The 16,576-nt window shown below is 45.2% G+C and overlaps 1 protein-coding gene across 1 annotated transcript; it reads left to right on the forward strand.

The window, feature by feature from the left end:
• Positions 1-231: 231 nt before the first annotated feature.
• Positions 232-16,181, forward strand: UPRT (uracil phosphoribosyltransferase homolog; the record flags this gene model as incomplete). The annotated part of the gene is made up of 7 exons (XM_082488159.1): positions 232-539; positions 5,826-5,868; positions 11,965-12,034; positions 13,097-13,159; positions 13,924-14,085; positions 14,840-14,938; positions 15,810-16,181. 7 exons carry the CDS (start codon positions 232-234, stop codon positions 15,914-15,916), a joined length of 852 nt encoding a protein of 283 aa, XP_082344285.1. The 3' UTR covers positions 15,917-16,181.
• Between the last annotated feature and the right edge of the window lie 395 nt (positions 16,182-16,576).

Raw genomic sequence — 16,576 nt, forward strand, 5'->3', positions numbered from 1 at the left:
CGCCCGCCGGCTCTGAGGCGCGAAGAGCGGGAAAGCGCCGCCGGGGAGACGTCACCGCGCCGGCAGCAACGCCCCGCCCCGCCCCGCCCGCCTCCCGTGCCTGCGCTCCCGCCGCGGCATTGAGTGGCGGCGCCGGCAGCCAATAGGAGGAGACCGGGCCGGCGCGCTCCCGCCGCTCCCCCCCCCAGGGTGGCAGAGCCGGTGCAGAGGAACGGGGCCGCGCCCCGGCGTATGGAGGCGATGCCCTGCCAGAACCAGCGGCTCGGCCCTCGGCCGCAGGACGAACAACCGGCGACGACGACGACAGCGACAGCGACAGCGACAGCGGGCGGCGGCTCCCGCCTGATCCGTTTCGCGGAGCCCGGCGAGGACAGCGGTTGCCCCAGCCCGGATAGCAGCAGCAGTAGCAGCAGCAACGGGGTCGTGGCGGCGGCAGCGGCGGCACCGGCACCGCCGATCCCGCCAGGGATCGGGCCTCAGCTAAAGCTGCTGCCCATGAACGACCAGCTCCGGGAGCTCCAGACGATCATCAGGGACAAGTGAGCGCGGGGAGCGGGGGGGGAGGCCGCGCGGCGGCGGGAAGCGTGGCCTGAGGAGGAGGCGGGGCGGGGCGGGAGGCTGAGGGGAGATCGCCGCCTCACGCCCCCCCCCTTCCCTCAGGGAGCCGCGATTCCCCCGAGCACCCGTTCTGGCTCGGCCTCCAGCGCCGAGCACGGGAGCCGGCGCTGGAGGCCGGGGATGCGACCGAGGACGCTGCCCTCTGGGTGCAGCCATGTCTGTGACGCCAGGCCGGCGGGAAGGGGAGGGGAGGGGAAGGTGGCCGCCGCCGCCGCTTCGCCTCAGCGACGGGGAGCGAGGAGAGGGCTTCGATATCCAGCTCCTCCTCAGGGGCCGTTTTTCAAACCCTTCGGAGGTTTGTGGAGGTGTTTCTTGCTTACCTCCACGGCGTGGATGGTTCAGCTTGATTGCCACATCATCACAGAGTCAGGGAATCGTCTAGGTTGGAAGGGACCTTTAAGATCATTGAGTCCAACCATTAACCCAACAGTGCCAAACCACCACTAAACCATGTCCCTCAGCATCACGTCTACCCTCCATCTTTTAAACACCTCCAGGGATGGCGACTCCACCACTTCCCTGGGCAGCCTGTTCCAATGCTTGACAGCCCTTTCTGTGAAGAAATTATTCCTAATGTAGAATCATAGAATGCTTTAGGTTGGAAGAGACCTTAAAGATCGTCGAGTTCCAACCCCCCTGCCCTGGGCAGGGACACCTCCCCCCAGCCCAGGTCGCTCCCAGCCCCGTCCAACCTGGCCTTGACCACCTCCAGGGATGGGGCAGCCGCAGCTTCTCTGGGCACCCTGCACCAGGGGCTCACCACCCTCAGAGTGAAAAATTTCCTAATATCTAATCTAAACCTACCCTCTTCCAGTTTGAAGCCATTCCCCTTCGTCCTATCACTATATGCCCTTGTGAAAAGTCCTTCCCCAGCTCTACTGTAGGCCCATTTAGGTACTGGAAGGCTGCAATAAGGGAGGAATGGGAGAGAGACAGTATTGAGGAGGGAGGCAGACAAGGAGAGAAGAGTTTATTTAGGGCACAGAACCTGAAAGGAGACTGCCTTTTTTGGAGGCATTATTTTCCATTGTTGTTACTTCATGTCACCAGAAGTCCTTGCTGCCACCATACTTTGTGAGACATGAAGGTGTCATTCCAGTTTTACAGATCTTAAGCTGAAGTGCAGAAATCCATGCAAAACTGTGCCCTACTGCTGCACATCCAGTGTGAGATACTTAAAACTGAATGAGGTGAGAATGAATGTGTGCCTGGCAGCTTCCCTGCAGAGCAGAAAGGGAAGTTGTAAGTGGGCTAAGCAGAGAGAGAGAGAGAGAAAATCCAAACTAGGCTTACTGATGGCCTATAAAAGGTTTTGAGGTTAGTGAAAAGGAAATAGCATATAGTTTTGATATCTAGGCAAATACAAGCAATGTGGTTACTGTACCCAGCTAGGTTTAATTATGATTACTTGAAAGTAGGTTTTGAACTCTTGCAAATACGTTTGATAAGTTTCTGGTTAGTGAGCTTATACAGAAACCAGCAGCTAATATTTTATTTTTGAAGAGATTTTTTTAGAGTTCAGATTCATTGCACGAGACTTTGGTAAGGGGAAGTATAGAATAAGACTTGTAAATAATGAATTACTCAGAACAGCTGCAGTGATAGCAAACTGTGCTTTACTCTGAGTGTGACACCGCTCTGGCAGTGGAGGTGTAACACCAAACTCCCTTCCCAACCAGTGAGGAAGGCTGGACAACAGCCTGCTCAGAAAGGCAGCTGTAGACTTTGTACATAAGGACAGTAGGGAAACATTTTTAGGTTCTGTCCCAGGAAGTCTGTAGCATTCAAACCAAATGCTAAAAGAAACTCCTTAGAAGAAGTACCATATTTGTGAATGAGGAGCTATACGGCTAAGAGGAGCTACTGGTCACAGATGCTGATATAAACTGACAAAAGGGTATGTTCACATACACTGCTTAGGGAAGAGGGAAAAGCTGTGTCATCTACAGGGCAATTAGATACCTATCACTTAATCTTTCTTTCTGGATTAAAAAAAACAAGAACAGGTAGCACCAGAGCTGCTTTAACTCAAGGAGGATATTTGGATTACTTAATGCTGCAGAAGATGGGTGTTCCAGGTACAGCAATCACTTGAAGAGGTCGTGAAAAGGGCAGAAATTAAAAGGCAAGCTACTGGGGGGAGAGAAACAGAACAAAAGTAGGGGAAACCCAGTCAATTTAGGACTATTACTGTGAAGTAAGGAAGGGATGGATACGCCCAGTGCAATGCAAGTTAGAATCAGGCATGCTCACCTGGAGCTAAGGATGATCAGACCAGATGCAGAAGACCTCAGGGACTCTATTTTGTCCATAGTGTGAGCTGCTCAGAAAAGTGGAAAGCTCTTTCCTTGTTCCTGAGAGGATTTAGAGAAAGAAATCATGGCCTTTCAATTGGAGTAACTGTCCAGTTTATAAAAGAAAAACCCACCTTCATGTCGCTGGTCATCGTGTCCGGTGATGGGTTCAGAGACAGCTGACTGAATCAGTAATGGCCATCTAATAGACCGAGACGAGCAGGTATTTCTTTTCCTTCATTAAAGTTAACAAGAGCTAGGTTTGTGTGGCAGAACAGGGGAGATGAATAGATCGCCTCAACTTGAGTGTGTGTGTGTTTGCTTGTTTTTCCTCAGGCTTGTTCACTTTTCCGTCTAGCGAATGCTTAATGGATGGGCCTTTTACACTGTGTTGGATATGCATTTTGAGTCCTCTAATGGGATGTGAACTCACACATTTTAAGTATTGAACGTTTGGGAACAGTTACAGCCTCCTTCTAAGGAGGGTCTGATCTCAAAGTAATTTCTGGCCTGCACAGATTAGAACCAGGGATCTGGAAGCTGAAATGAGTAGTGCCGCAATTTGTAACGTAGAGCTCTGGTTTCTGTAGAAGCAAATTCATTAGCTTGGATTCGTAGTGTCATTTTAACTCCTGATATAACAATAGACATGATTTAAATGTAGGTATTTAAAGGTTATTGTGCCTGCTACATGAGATCATTCTGTTGTGTTTGGCTACGGCCTCTTATTCCCTAGGGAACTGGGTGAACGATATAGACATGAAGACAGTAAAGCGGTCGGACATGCAGTCCTGACTGCTGTACAGAGTAGGATGATTCAGAGTGTGTAACTCGCCTGTGATGAGTAAAAGATGACTGCTGCAGGCGAAAGGGTGGGATCCCTTTCACATACCACCCCCCAGCCCAGGCACTGAAAAAAATTAAGTACTGGAGTGCTGCAGGTAGAACATGGTCATTTCCCAGCTACATCATCTCCCATGAATGGCAGCAGCTCGTCCAGTGCCTTAAATTTTCTTACAAAGGCCTTTTAGAAATTCTTTTTAGGGAAGTGGCCTTTTTTCAGTCTTGCCTTCACAGTACCCAGGCTGTCTCTCAAGAAGTTATTCTGTAAGGTAACTAGAGAAACAGGAATTACTAAAGGGTGTCAGACCATGATCCGCATAGCCTACAGCCGTATCGGTGGTTGTAACTAGTACTGAGTGCTAAAGCAGGAAGAAAACGTGCAGTTAGCTTGTATTACAGTAATCCCAAAAAACATTTATTCTCACCTCTTAAGACATGCACATGACTTTAATTGTACATCAGCCATGCTTCCATACCTTCAGAAACAAAATGAAACTGATTTATATTGTTTAACACAATGTTTGTGTTGTTAGTGGTGTGCTACAAGTCAGGTTGTAATGCCTCACTTTTTTAGACGTCTTGTAACTTGATTAAGAAGGTGAAAAACTTTCTAGTTTGTCATTGATCATTACTTTCTATACTTCTGTCTGGTATTTAAGGTGAACAGTTACAGTGTTTTCACAAAAGCCTTTTTTTCTGGCCCCTAGCAATTCTCATATGATGTGGGGCTTGAAATCTGGTCACAGCTTTCCAGCTGAGGGTGTGCAAGAGGTCTGTCATTTTCAGTAGTATTATTATTTGTCTCTCATTTTCATGCACCATTGTTTTCTGTTGTCCTCCCTCCCTCAAAAAACCAGACATAACTAAGGGTGCTCAGTGAACTGTGCATAAAAACATCTGTGTCTCTCTGCAAGGACAGAGTAGTTAATTTAAAGCCTAATAATCTGTATTCATAACTCGTAGTATTCACTCTAAGCATGTATCGCTTTGCAGTCAAAGCTACAGTCTTGACATTGTTGGGTTTGTCTTGCCACCCGTTCATGAAATACGGCTAAATTTTCTGAAATGCCAGTCTGGTGTGGAAGAATGTAGATGTGCCACTTATACACTTTTCTACTTCCCTTTTTAAAAAAAAAAATTATACACACCACAGATGGAAATATGAATTCCTTCAAAAAAAAAAAAAATCAGTTTGTATGATTGTAGGGGTTTGGGGGTTGGTTTTTGGGATTTTTTTTTTTTGAGCATTGCCTTTCTGGTTAATGTCAAACTAGCAGAAAGGTATGAATATCCTGTCATTACCAGAAAGCAGGAAAAAAACCCCAAAGAGTGTTTTTATTAATGTGTTATTAGCATAAGGAGAGAAATTAGGTTAGGCTGACACTCTTTTGAAATTCACTCTTTTAACATGGCATACTTATGAAGTATGTAGCAGGAGGAAGTGAGTTTGTTTTGCCTTCGGAATGGGCCAAAAGCCATGCAGTCACATGAGCAAAAAGTTGCACCCAAGCAGAGAGGTGTTTTCATGGGAGTAGTCGTTAATCCCTGCTCATTTCAGTTTCAAATTCACTAATCTATTCGCAGTATAAATGCATTCCAGATAAGATACACTATATATCCTGCTTATCGGGTCTGTTAACACTGGTCTTGGGATCTGTATTATCATGGTTTCTGATTGACTTAAGAATGGGCGGAGCAAAGCTCTCTTGCGTGGAGCTGTAGGGAATGTACCAGGTTGGTGCACATCTGAGCTTGTGAGGTGTTTTCGGAGCTGAGCCGGAACGGTAGTACAATGGAAAACCTACAGAATATCGTCCTTCTGTTTTCATGCTTTAATTGCTACTGGTACAGTGCAGCAACGTTGCCAACAGTGAGAGGCAAACCCCTGCGTTAGCTCACTGCATCTCAGTCTTTATGCCAAACAGGAAACCCATGAAGCAGAATCTCTGTGGGATAAATTTTGTATATGATAGGAGACTTTTCTCTGATTGTCCTTGAATTAATATTATATTTAAGCAATGTTCTTAAAATTATTCCCCAGTTTAAAATATAAATTATTACCTTTTTCAGGAAATCCAGTAGAGGAGACTTCGTATTTTCTGCTGATCGTCTGGTAGGTGAAGAATTTCTTCTTGGTATTGTACTTTGCAACTCTTCCATAAAATGGGTATTTCAGGCTAGAGTAATGGTGGCGAGAGCAACTTTTCTACACAAAAGAAATTGCCGTTTGACAGCAACTTTCTGTATAGGGACATCTGTGCTCTGCTTTCATCTCAGAGGGTTCCAGAAACCGTGTTATTATCAAACACAACTACTTCAGGACAGAAAGCAGTAGTAATAAGAGAATACTGTTCAAAACCAGATGCACAGAGGCTAGAGATAATTCAGTTTTACTTTGAAACAGTACTTTTGATCTTGTGAACAGAGCTGTACAATTTCTTACAGTCTAGATGTTAACAATTGCTTGCATGCAGAAGTGCCTCCTGGCACTTGTTGTGTATTAGATTAGTAGCTCTGGGTGCATCCACACTGGGAATTTGGTTTTAGCCATACCATAGTTACTAGCAGGGACAAAGCAATTTGAAGTTTTCACACATTTTACTAAGTCAGAACAAAGATTGTTTGGAACGCAACACTTGTCTCATTTAAATTACATGCTTAAAGGAAACCACAGCACTCACACCTACACATATACTTCCTTGTGTTCATGAGGGTGTTTGCTGTTTGCAAATCCACATTCATTAACAAGGAAAGTCTGTCTTTCCTCCGCTAGCAAAGATGAGTCCAGAGGCCATTCAATTACCAGCGTTTGCTACAGCAGGCGGGTTTCCTGTGATAAACCCAATCTTAATCCCTGCCTGGTCCAGGCTTGCTCAGGGCTTAGATATGACCACAGCCTAAGATTGTGACTGCAGTGCTTTTTATCTTTGCAGCTTTTTCACTTTCCCCTCTGCTTTTCCCTTCTTGAGGATGTTTCTTGCATTCCCATTCACCAAGAACTGTCAAGGTCCAAACCAAGAAATCCCATCGCTCATAACTCGTAGATCAATTGACTGACTGGAGTGCCCTCTTTGCCAACAGTACTTCATAATGGACAGACAGAAAGTTGCAGCCCCAACTTCGTTCTGTGCCAGCAGTTCTCAGCAGATACCATTTAAATAAACACATGTCCTTTACAGTTCATTGGACAAGTAGGCACAGCCCAGGAGACATCCACCACCTGTGAAAGGCTAGCTCAACTATATGTCGTTCTTCCTGGGTTTTGTGGTTTTACGTTCTTCACATGCTTAAATGTACAAATAAGATTCAGGAAGCCAACAAAGGTCAACACCAGCAATCCCACACGTTTACGGGGTATAGGTCTGCAGTCCAGGTGTCACGCCCCTTCCCACCAGTACTCCTTTCACAGGAGGGGTTTCTGGTTAACATTCTCATTTTACCTTGTATTAGGTTCCCATCATGATGTGCCCTTTAAGGAGCCTTCATTCCTGCCAACTTCTTTCAATTAAAGAGAAACACTATATTATTCCTAATTTGTATTTTTAAAAAGAGATAGGCAATGGCTATTCTGACAGGAAGCCCCTTAACAGTCTTGACTCTACCTTATTGTCATCAATTAGTGCGAAGGACATCTCCCACATACCTTCTCACTTTAGTTGGAGGTCCTGCACCATTCTGAGGGAAGCACTGTTTTTTTTCCCCCCTTCATTGCTCAAAACTGCAGCTTCCAGGCAGAGAGTTAAGCCCAGGCCCTTGTACCAGCATCGTCTATGGGCTGGCCAGCACTTGTACTTGTGCTCTTCACAGAAACCTCTGTTTGCTGGTCATGCAGATATTTGCTTCAGAACCTGCTAGTCTGTTTTCTGTTTTGGAGGAGGAATTGTATGCAAAACAATATGCAGGACTGTCTCATTTTCTATATGTTATTCCTGGGTGTGGTGAAGAACAGTTACAATTTGACATGGGACGTGGCCTCTACTAAACTTGGTGGAGGGCAAACATGGTTAAGACTTGCTATGTTTTCCCCACCCAGTTAGCAAACAGAGTTTAATGGCAAGATGCAATATATGATGAGAAGAAACATATGCATGGGATTGTAGGGTAACAAAATGGGTCTTGTTGCAGAGAGAAAATGAGAATGAAGTCAAGCTTGTTACTAGCTTGGCAGTTGTTAGTGGCAGTATCTCATAAGGTCACCATAGGAAGATGTCTTAAGGAGAGACTCTATAAAGTTGATGAATTTCTAGTGGTATAGTTTTTTCTTCTGGCAATTTGTTTCACGCATAAGAGGCTGACACAAAATAAATGTTCAAAAATACGTGTGAGAGAAAGGAGTTAACAGGCAGTAAAGGTTAGCAGGGAGTTTCTGAAAGCCAGTGCCAGTGCTGTGATCCTGAAGCTGAAAGATGTGGGGTTAAAGTCATGAGGCTGAAGACAGCCCATCTTGTGTTTGTGAAGGAGGAGAGGCAGCTGTGGGAGTAAGCCTCTAACACAGGAGACGATCAGTCATTATGACTTTTGCTAGTTGATACCTGGACAGGTGGGCCTCAAAGCAGTAGTGAGACCACTTTGAGAAACATCAGCAGACAACTCCCCGCGGTGCAAGAAGCGTGCACATTAAACCCTTGTATGTGTGCTGTCCAGCACCCACGCACTGAGGAGGCATTTAATTGGTGTCACTGCACGATTGCTGTAGAACTAGTGAGATGCTCACAAAGACCACAGCATTTTTACTGAGACCACCTAAAAACTCTCTTCCCAGGCCTGCTCCATAGGAGGTACACAATAAGGTGGGCCCAGTAAGGTGGGCCCAGCCCTGTGAAGTTAAGCTGGTGCCGCACACCAGCTGAGCAGTCTGTTGTGGGAAGAGAGACCGGGCGAGTAACAGGAAGAGGAGCCATCTCCCAGGGGCTTAAAGGACATTGCATGTCTAGTTTTGGCAAGGATGAAGCAAAATTGACTCGCAGCCTGGATTCGGGCAGGTGTTTGTCATTTACACAGCACTGACCTACAGCCTCAGTTCACAAGTACGGTGGTGCTTTTCAGCAGAAGGAAGATTTTGTGGTTTGACTGGAGGTCTGAGGTTGAGGAATTAGTTTCTCAGCCTTACCAGCAGCTACTCCCTGCGTAACACTTCACATTTCTGCCCACTTACCTCTCTTTCAGGGGGGTGATGATGCATACGTTAAAACTGGTTTGAAATCCTGAAGTGCAAAGAGCTGTACAGATACAAAGTACAGCTGACACCCCCACTCTTCTGCTTTCCGCTCAGCTTCCGAGAAAAGCTACAACATAATGGGTTAGAGGATCTCCCTAGGAATTACTGTGATCTTGGAAATGAGGTGATGCATGGCTATCACATAAAATACAGTTACCCTACTGTCGTCCCACAAATAGGGGAAGATAGTAATGGTCAATCCAGAATTTATTTAAATTCGTGTTTCTTGGCATTTAAATGCTTCACCTCTTTCCAAATTGCAGGCAAGCAGAAGAGTTGTAACATGCAACTGCTGAGGATCACAGATGCCTTTTGGGGTGGCTCTAGAAGAGCTCCCATTTTTCCAGTTTTGTCTGGTCAGAGCAACACCACCTCTGACTGCACCCTGGCCTGGTTCCTTATTTAGCGATCACACCTCTTCTAAACAAGAGTACTGTCAGCCTGCTTTCTGTAGTTGCCTATATCCAAATTTCGCTGTTCACCGATGCTGAGGAACTGGTCAAACTTGATTTCTTCAGTGGTATTTGAGCGTGGTAAGGAGACTATTCATGTGCTTAATTGGCTGAGGAAAAGGTAGATTTCACTAACATTTTCATATCCTTGAAATGTTTTTGTGGTAGTTAACTATAAAATACCTTGGACCTCTATTAACTGCTGTTTTTTGCTAACTTCTAACAGATCTTGTACTAATGAAGGTTTGAGGCAAACAGCATTTCCCTTTGCTTACAGCAAATCTTAAATGTAGCATAAATCTTAAATGTAGAACTGTATTAAATGAACATGTTAAAATATAATTTTGTATATCAGCATTAAATGCTTAATCTGTATCTGTAAGCCTTGACAGTTTAACTAGGCCTGCTAGAATTTAAAATCCATTTTAGCATTTTTTTTCCCCAATTAAAAATAGACTTTATTTTTGTTATTGATAGCTTTAATTCATGGTTTTAATTTCTGTTCAAACTCTTTTACCTTGGGACCAAAGCTTTACTTACCTGCTTCATGTGGGGCCATAATACCTCTTTTAGCTCCCAAGCAACGGCAACCACCTCTCTGGGAGAGGAGCAAGGCTGCTGGTTCTCAGGGACAGAGAGAAAAGAGGTGGAAATTATAATCCCCGAGTGTGAGGGTGGCAGAAAGCATAGTGCGAAAATAAATGTTTTATCAACACTGACAAGTTTACAAAAGAATCCTTCCCAGCCTCCGTATAAAACATTGATATGTGTAGTAAAACCAAGGAGATTATTTGACTACAGACCTTCACTGGTTTACTCTAAACTTTTGGCAGATAATATGGAGCGATACTAACCCTGTCAATGTGACAGCGGTATGAAATAAAGCCTTTCTTCCAAACCTGACTCATAGATTGGCGAGGTTTTTTTTGTGAAATAACTTAAAAACAATAAAACAAAATTGTGTACAAAAGTCCCAGAAACCTAAAATTAAATCAAGGCTTCTTGGCTTGTTTATGTGAGAAGATGCGTTTTTCAGAACACTGGTGCTTTCAGTCTCAGGATTAAAGTGACTGAGTCAAAAGACTGAGTCAAAAACCCAACTTGCAGAGAGACAGGAGGAAGAAGAAGAGGAGGAGGAGGAAGGTAGTAGAGTTGGCTTCTCTACGTGGGCTTCCTGGAGCCACCAAACATGCGACGAGTCAAGCATGAAGGGGACTGACAATTCAGAAGGACCCATACGCGTATGTTTCCCATACGCAGTTTTGCCACAGTGGAAATATTACCCCGTGAACTGCTTTTTCAGTCTTTTGCTCCCTTTTTATGTGGATTGCACCCTTTGACCCCTTCACTGATTTAGTCTGACTGCCACCTCTGAATATGGCTGCCACAAACCCAACTCTAGCAAAAAACTGTTGTACTAAAAGGACTAAAAATATCTTCAAAGAGGGACTGTAAATTTAAGGGACTGTTTCTAATTCCTAGCAGAGGCTGCCCGTGTGCTAGGAACTAGGGCAGAATGGAAAAACAGAAACAACCTTCCAGTCTGCTCTGCCCTGTTTCTGGAATAAAAAGTGTCTGAAGCGAGCACTATACTTGCTCAGTCCCAGGAGCAGTCACCTCATTTCTGCCATTGTACGGTGACTTTTGCTTAACAGGTTTCATCTTTGGTTTGGCAATAGCTTTCCTGGAGCAGTTCTGGCCTGTGAATCTTTGGCTCACTAGCAGAGAGAATTTTTACATCTTTAATACCCAGAGCATCTTTCATGGGCAATCATTCTGGGTTCATACGAATACATTTCAGTAACTTCACCCAGGGCACAGCTGCAGGGCCAGCACCGGGGCAGAGCTGGAAGGTTTCTGGCCACTGGAGGCTGGAAGGGTGTGTGGCTTGTAGCTGTACCTCCAGTAGTGATGTCCCTGCTGAACTGGGCCATCTGTACCGTGTGAAAGCGCAGGTGGTTTGGCAGAGCATCCTGTCGTCACCACAGCTGGCAGGTGCCAGAAGAAGAAGGTGATAAAAAGATTTCTAGGTCTGCTGACTTGTCTTTGGGCACTTGCTGGTGCATTTCCGTTGCTGCAGCTCCTGTGGCTCTTCTGGCAGCCCCACTGCAGTTTAGCCATAGAAATATGGATGTGAAAATAGACCTCAGAGCCCAGCTGATGGGGAACTGAGAGGGGGTGAATTTTTCCTTTTTCTCACTAGTATTTTCTGACAGCAAAATGAAGCTGCATTGGTGCTTCCCTCATTTGTTAAGAAAAATTTGTCTGTGACATCTATGCCTGCCAGGTATAAATAAAATCAGTCTTATGATTGCTGATGAACCCCTCTCCCTCTCCTAATTTTTTTTGGTAACGCCTTCATCTGATTTGTGGACAAAACGTAGGCATCATCCCCAAAAGGTCTCTAAAGTCAGTCCCTAAAGAGACCCTTTTAGACCTGTCAGGCTGTTAGGTGTTCGCCTAATACTACTAACATTTAGTGCCTTATCTCCATTGATAACAAATCCTGTTAAGCTGACTGATCTCTTTCGTTCTACAGATTAGACTCGTGGTTGAAGAGGGACTGAATCAACTGCCATACACAGAATGTACCGTGACCACTCCGACAGGTATGTGGGAAATCACTCCTCCCCTAGGTAGGACAGGAAGTGAAACTTAACTCATATAAAAAAAATATGGAACTGTTACAAGAATCATAGAATCCCTCAAGCTGGAAGAGACCCATAGGGATCATCGGGTCCAACTCCCTGCTCCTTGCAGGACTGCCTAAAATTGAACCACGTGACTAAGAGCAGCCTCCAGACGCTCCTTGAACTCTGACAGGCGTGGGGTCCTGACCGCTGCCCCGGGGAGCCTGAGGCTGAAACAGTTTAACATTCAGGGTAGTGTTCAGCATTAAGGGCCCTTCCGGTATTTAAAAACCTAGAGGGTGCGTAACAACACAACTGAGCAAAACACAGTCATACAGTTGTCATTTTACTAAGGTTTTAAATCGGTCTTGCAAAATTTACCAGTGTATGTTCTTCCCAGCAGCAGTGCAGGGCAAGCTGGTTACCAGCTTCTGGGGTTAGATCTGAAGAACCATGACTGGGACAATATTGCTTTGCTGTCTTTATCTTTGAATTAACAAGAGACCTGATCTCACAGTACTGATGATCATATCTCTCTCACACACATACCAGTGCCCACATTTTACTTTCAGTGACCAAGAACACAGTGACAGCAGCATTGTAGCATCGTATTTCTGTTCGAGCTCTTCCACTTGCAGCACTGGCCTGCATTTACCTGGCTCCTTCGGGCACATACAGTTTACCTTCATTTTGCATAGTGTCCTTCATTTAAAATAATCATAGTTATAAAACACATACTTGGAAAGGATCACTTCTGTGCCACATTTCTGACACGACTTGTAAAAAAAGCCCAAGTTCTTTACCAGTTACGGTTTTGGCCTTGTTCCCGTTGCTTGTTTGAGGGCTGCAGGATGTGGTGTGCAGATTAGTTCATGCCACCTGTTGAAAGACCTGGAGCTTGCTGGTGTCCCCTGGGTATTCGGGGGATCTCGGTTCCATTCACACCAAGGTCGCTTAAAACTGCGTCCCCCAAAGGGACCTGAAGATGGGGCAGAAGGGAGCAGTCACTGCCACTGACATCTGGTTTCTTTCCTCCCACAGGACACAAGTATGAAGGAGTCAGATTTGAAAAGGGAAACTGCGGAGTCAGCATAATGAGAAGTGGTAGGCAGCTTCTGGTTGTCGAATGAAAACTAATTAAATGGTTTGGAAACCCGTCACCAACTTCCTCTCAAAAATGTGCAACCACACCTTTCTACAGCAAAGTTCTACCCAAACCTGCCAGTTGTTGTTCTTTCTGAGGTAGCCTTCATCCCAGAATGTCAAGTTATTGGTTTCATTAACTTTTTTAGGAGACAAATAGCCGCAGCAGATTCCGCCTGGCCTCTTCTCTAGCGACGGTTACCTGTGTGTGGCCAGGCCAAACGGCACTGTTTGCCGCTGGGGACTTCTGCTCAGAGACGGGTCTCCAAACCAACCACACTCGGTGGTGGAAGAGGCTCCGTTATTTTCCCTGATGCTGCGGAAACCTTTGCAGCTGTGATGTAAAATCAGCGGCTCCACAGCCTCCTGCACCACATTCTGCACCGTGGAGTCTCTGGGCAGAGCTCAGAGATGGTCTCCAAACCCCACACGTTTGTTTTGACGTTTCCAGCTCTCGCCCTCGAGAGCTTCACACTGCTGTGTGGGAACGCTCATACCCGGGAGCTAAGTAACACCGAGCAGACTCGTTTTTCTGTCTAAACAGAGAAAAAAGGAAAATAGCTTCAAGTGTTTTTAACACTTAGAACTGAGAAACAAAACCTCCTTCTTAGAACTCTTCACCAATACGGGATTGGGACTGTCGATTTAATTGTAGCATCTTGCAATTGTGCTGTTTCTTAGCATGTAACCATTTGTTGTTGGTGTTTTTTGCTGTTCATTTTGAGGCGAGGCAATGGAACAAGGTTTACGGGACTGCTGTAGATCAATCCGCATAGGAAAAATCCTGATCCAGAGCGATGAGGAGACTCAAAGAGCAAAAGTGTACTATGCGAAGTTCCCACCAGACATTTACAGGAGAAAAGTTCTTCTTATGTACCCCATACTAAGTAAGTGTCTTTCACCACTATGTGCAGTTAGACTCATCTGAACTCATCTGAGTGTGGCATTTAAAGGAGAATTTCCAAATTTCAGGGGGTTGATGAGGTTTTTTGCTTGGTTTAGGTGACGCAGTAGGGAATTTATCGGGCTGTGCCAGAGTATGCGTTAGTCAGCCTGCACCAGCATGAACGCAGAGCACATCATTTGGGCATGCCTGCGTTCGTGAGAAAGGCTAAATAGAAATATAATTTTTTTTATTTTGCCATGAGAAAAGCCTCAAACAGTATTTTTCTCATGCTATTGAAAGTCATTTTTGGATTAATATAATAATCCTAGAAGTAAATGATTTTAAAATTAAATACAGTTACATACTACCAAAAGAAAATAACTTGGTAAGCATGGTAAGGGGTTTGTCAGGATGAAGTAACTTTTCCAGTCTAAGATTTAATTCTGGTTCTAAACATGGAGCTCTTAATTGCCATTTTATGATTTTCGATGAGCTGTTTTGCCTCAAGGCTTTAATAAAATCCACCGACTTCAGTGCTTAAAACCTGGCAGGTTGGCTGTTTCAGAGCAGAGAGGAGGTTCCTTCATCAGGAGACCAAAGTTTTCTACAATTAATTCGTACAGAAGTGAGAGTTTTCCAGGGGGAAAGGACAGTCTCAGCATTCAGTCCCACACCAACATCAACATGGATATTCCGGCATGGTCTAGGACAAGTTCTTCTACCGGGGAAAAAAAATAATCTTTCTTCCCTTTTAGGTACTGGTAACACTGTCATTGAGGCTGTGAAAGTTCTCGTGGAACACGGTGTACAGCCGAGCGTCATTATCCTGCTAAGCCTCTTCTCCACACCTCATGGTAAGTTGAGGGGGTGCGAGGGGGACAGAAAAGTGACCCCAGGTACGTTCAGGGGGGCAGTTACATTAGTCACACGCTTTGGACAGCAAATAACAGCAGCAGCAGCAGCATTGCTTTGCTCACAAGAGAGGATTTTTCTTTTTTTTTTTTTTTTTCTGAATTGTAGAAGTGAGAGTGAGCAGCAATATGGTTGGTGTGGGCAGTGGAGTGGGCTAGCAGAAGGGACAAGGCCTGTTACACCTAATGGCAAAATTGCGAATGGTTAAGTGTTCCTAAAAGCAGGATTTGCAGCGCTGGCAGGTACGCGGCATGCTCCGGTGGCTGACAAGGCAGGGCCAGTCAGCTGCTGCTGTGGATGGCAGGGGATGGTGTTGAGTTGGTCCACCACCAAAAGAATGCCAGTTCTGTGCGGAGCATGAGGTAATTGAAGCTACAGCACTGTCCTGTCTGCGTGTTAAAGATCTTGATTTGTAAAAGGGGAGCCAGAAAAGGACCAGCTCTTTGTGCGAAGTAGAAAAATGGATCTTGTGCATTGTTTGAAAAATTGGCCGTGGCAGAAATCACTGTCAAAAAAGACAGCTGGACTGCAGAGACTCAGTCCTGGCTGTCTGTAACCACTTGCTGATTGGAGTGGGGGTATACATGTATGGTACAAGAAAGGAAAAATCCAAATAAGAAAACCCAAAAAAGCAATCCACTAGGTTCAGGAAGTTTTTCCTCGTAAATAGTCAGCTAAGCCAGAAACATGAAGCAGAGATAGAAGAACAGAGCCTGAGTTACCTGCAGAGTTCTGCCAATTATGATTTAACATGTGGTGCTGAAATACAGCTGCAGTGCTGTAGTCATGATTGCCTTTGCCCTCTCTCAAAAGGTGCCAAATCCATCATCCAGGAATTCCCAGAGATCACAATTTTAACTACAGAAGTTCATCCTGTTGCACCAACACACTTTGGACAGAAGTATTTTGGAACAGACTGACACACTTGGAACAAACAGAAATGACTATATGATGTTACAAGAGATTTTTTTTCTACGTTTTATTATTGTTGAGTTGATTGAGGGCACGTTTAAAAATCTTTTTGGCCGAAAGGGGAAATACTGGACTGAGGTGAGTTCTGGGCAGTTGCTGCCTGAGCACTGGATCGGGTACAGCAGCAGCACTCTATCACTGCAGAGTCCACCGTCTCCATGTTGGGGTTGTATAGATTGCTGCACTCGCTGCTTTAACTTATTTATTCTTCGATGGGCTGTCTCGTGGCTGCTTGCCAGAGCAAAATAAAACAACTAAGTGACAGAGGTGTGTCCTTCCTTTCTAGCAGTAATGTCCACACCAGCTCAGCTCAGCTGGTACAGCCACTCCCAACACTTCCAAAACGATGGGCACACACGTAACTCGATGTAATTCTTAGCAGCCACACTGAATTTTTGGCAGAATTTTCAGTCTTTGGCTGGTAGCCAAGAACTAAAGACATAACTCTCTGAATTTTGCTCTGTATTGATTATTTGCAAATGGTAAAATGTCCACAGGTGTCCTGCTCAATGGTACAGAGGAAAGAAGCTTCCTATGGCCGTGGCTGTGCCCTGGCAAACAGGATGAGCAGCACAGGCTGCAGGAGTTCTGCACGTCCAGTACTTGTA

Source organism: Vanellus vanellus (genome assembly GCF_965231255.1).
Source record: "Vanellus vanellus genome assembly, chromosome: 10".
In the NCBI taxonomy this organism is placed as follows: Eukaryota; Metazoa; Chordata; class Aves; order Charadriiformes; family Charadriidae; genus Vanellus; species Vanellus vanellus.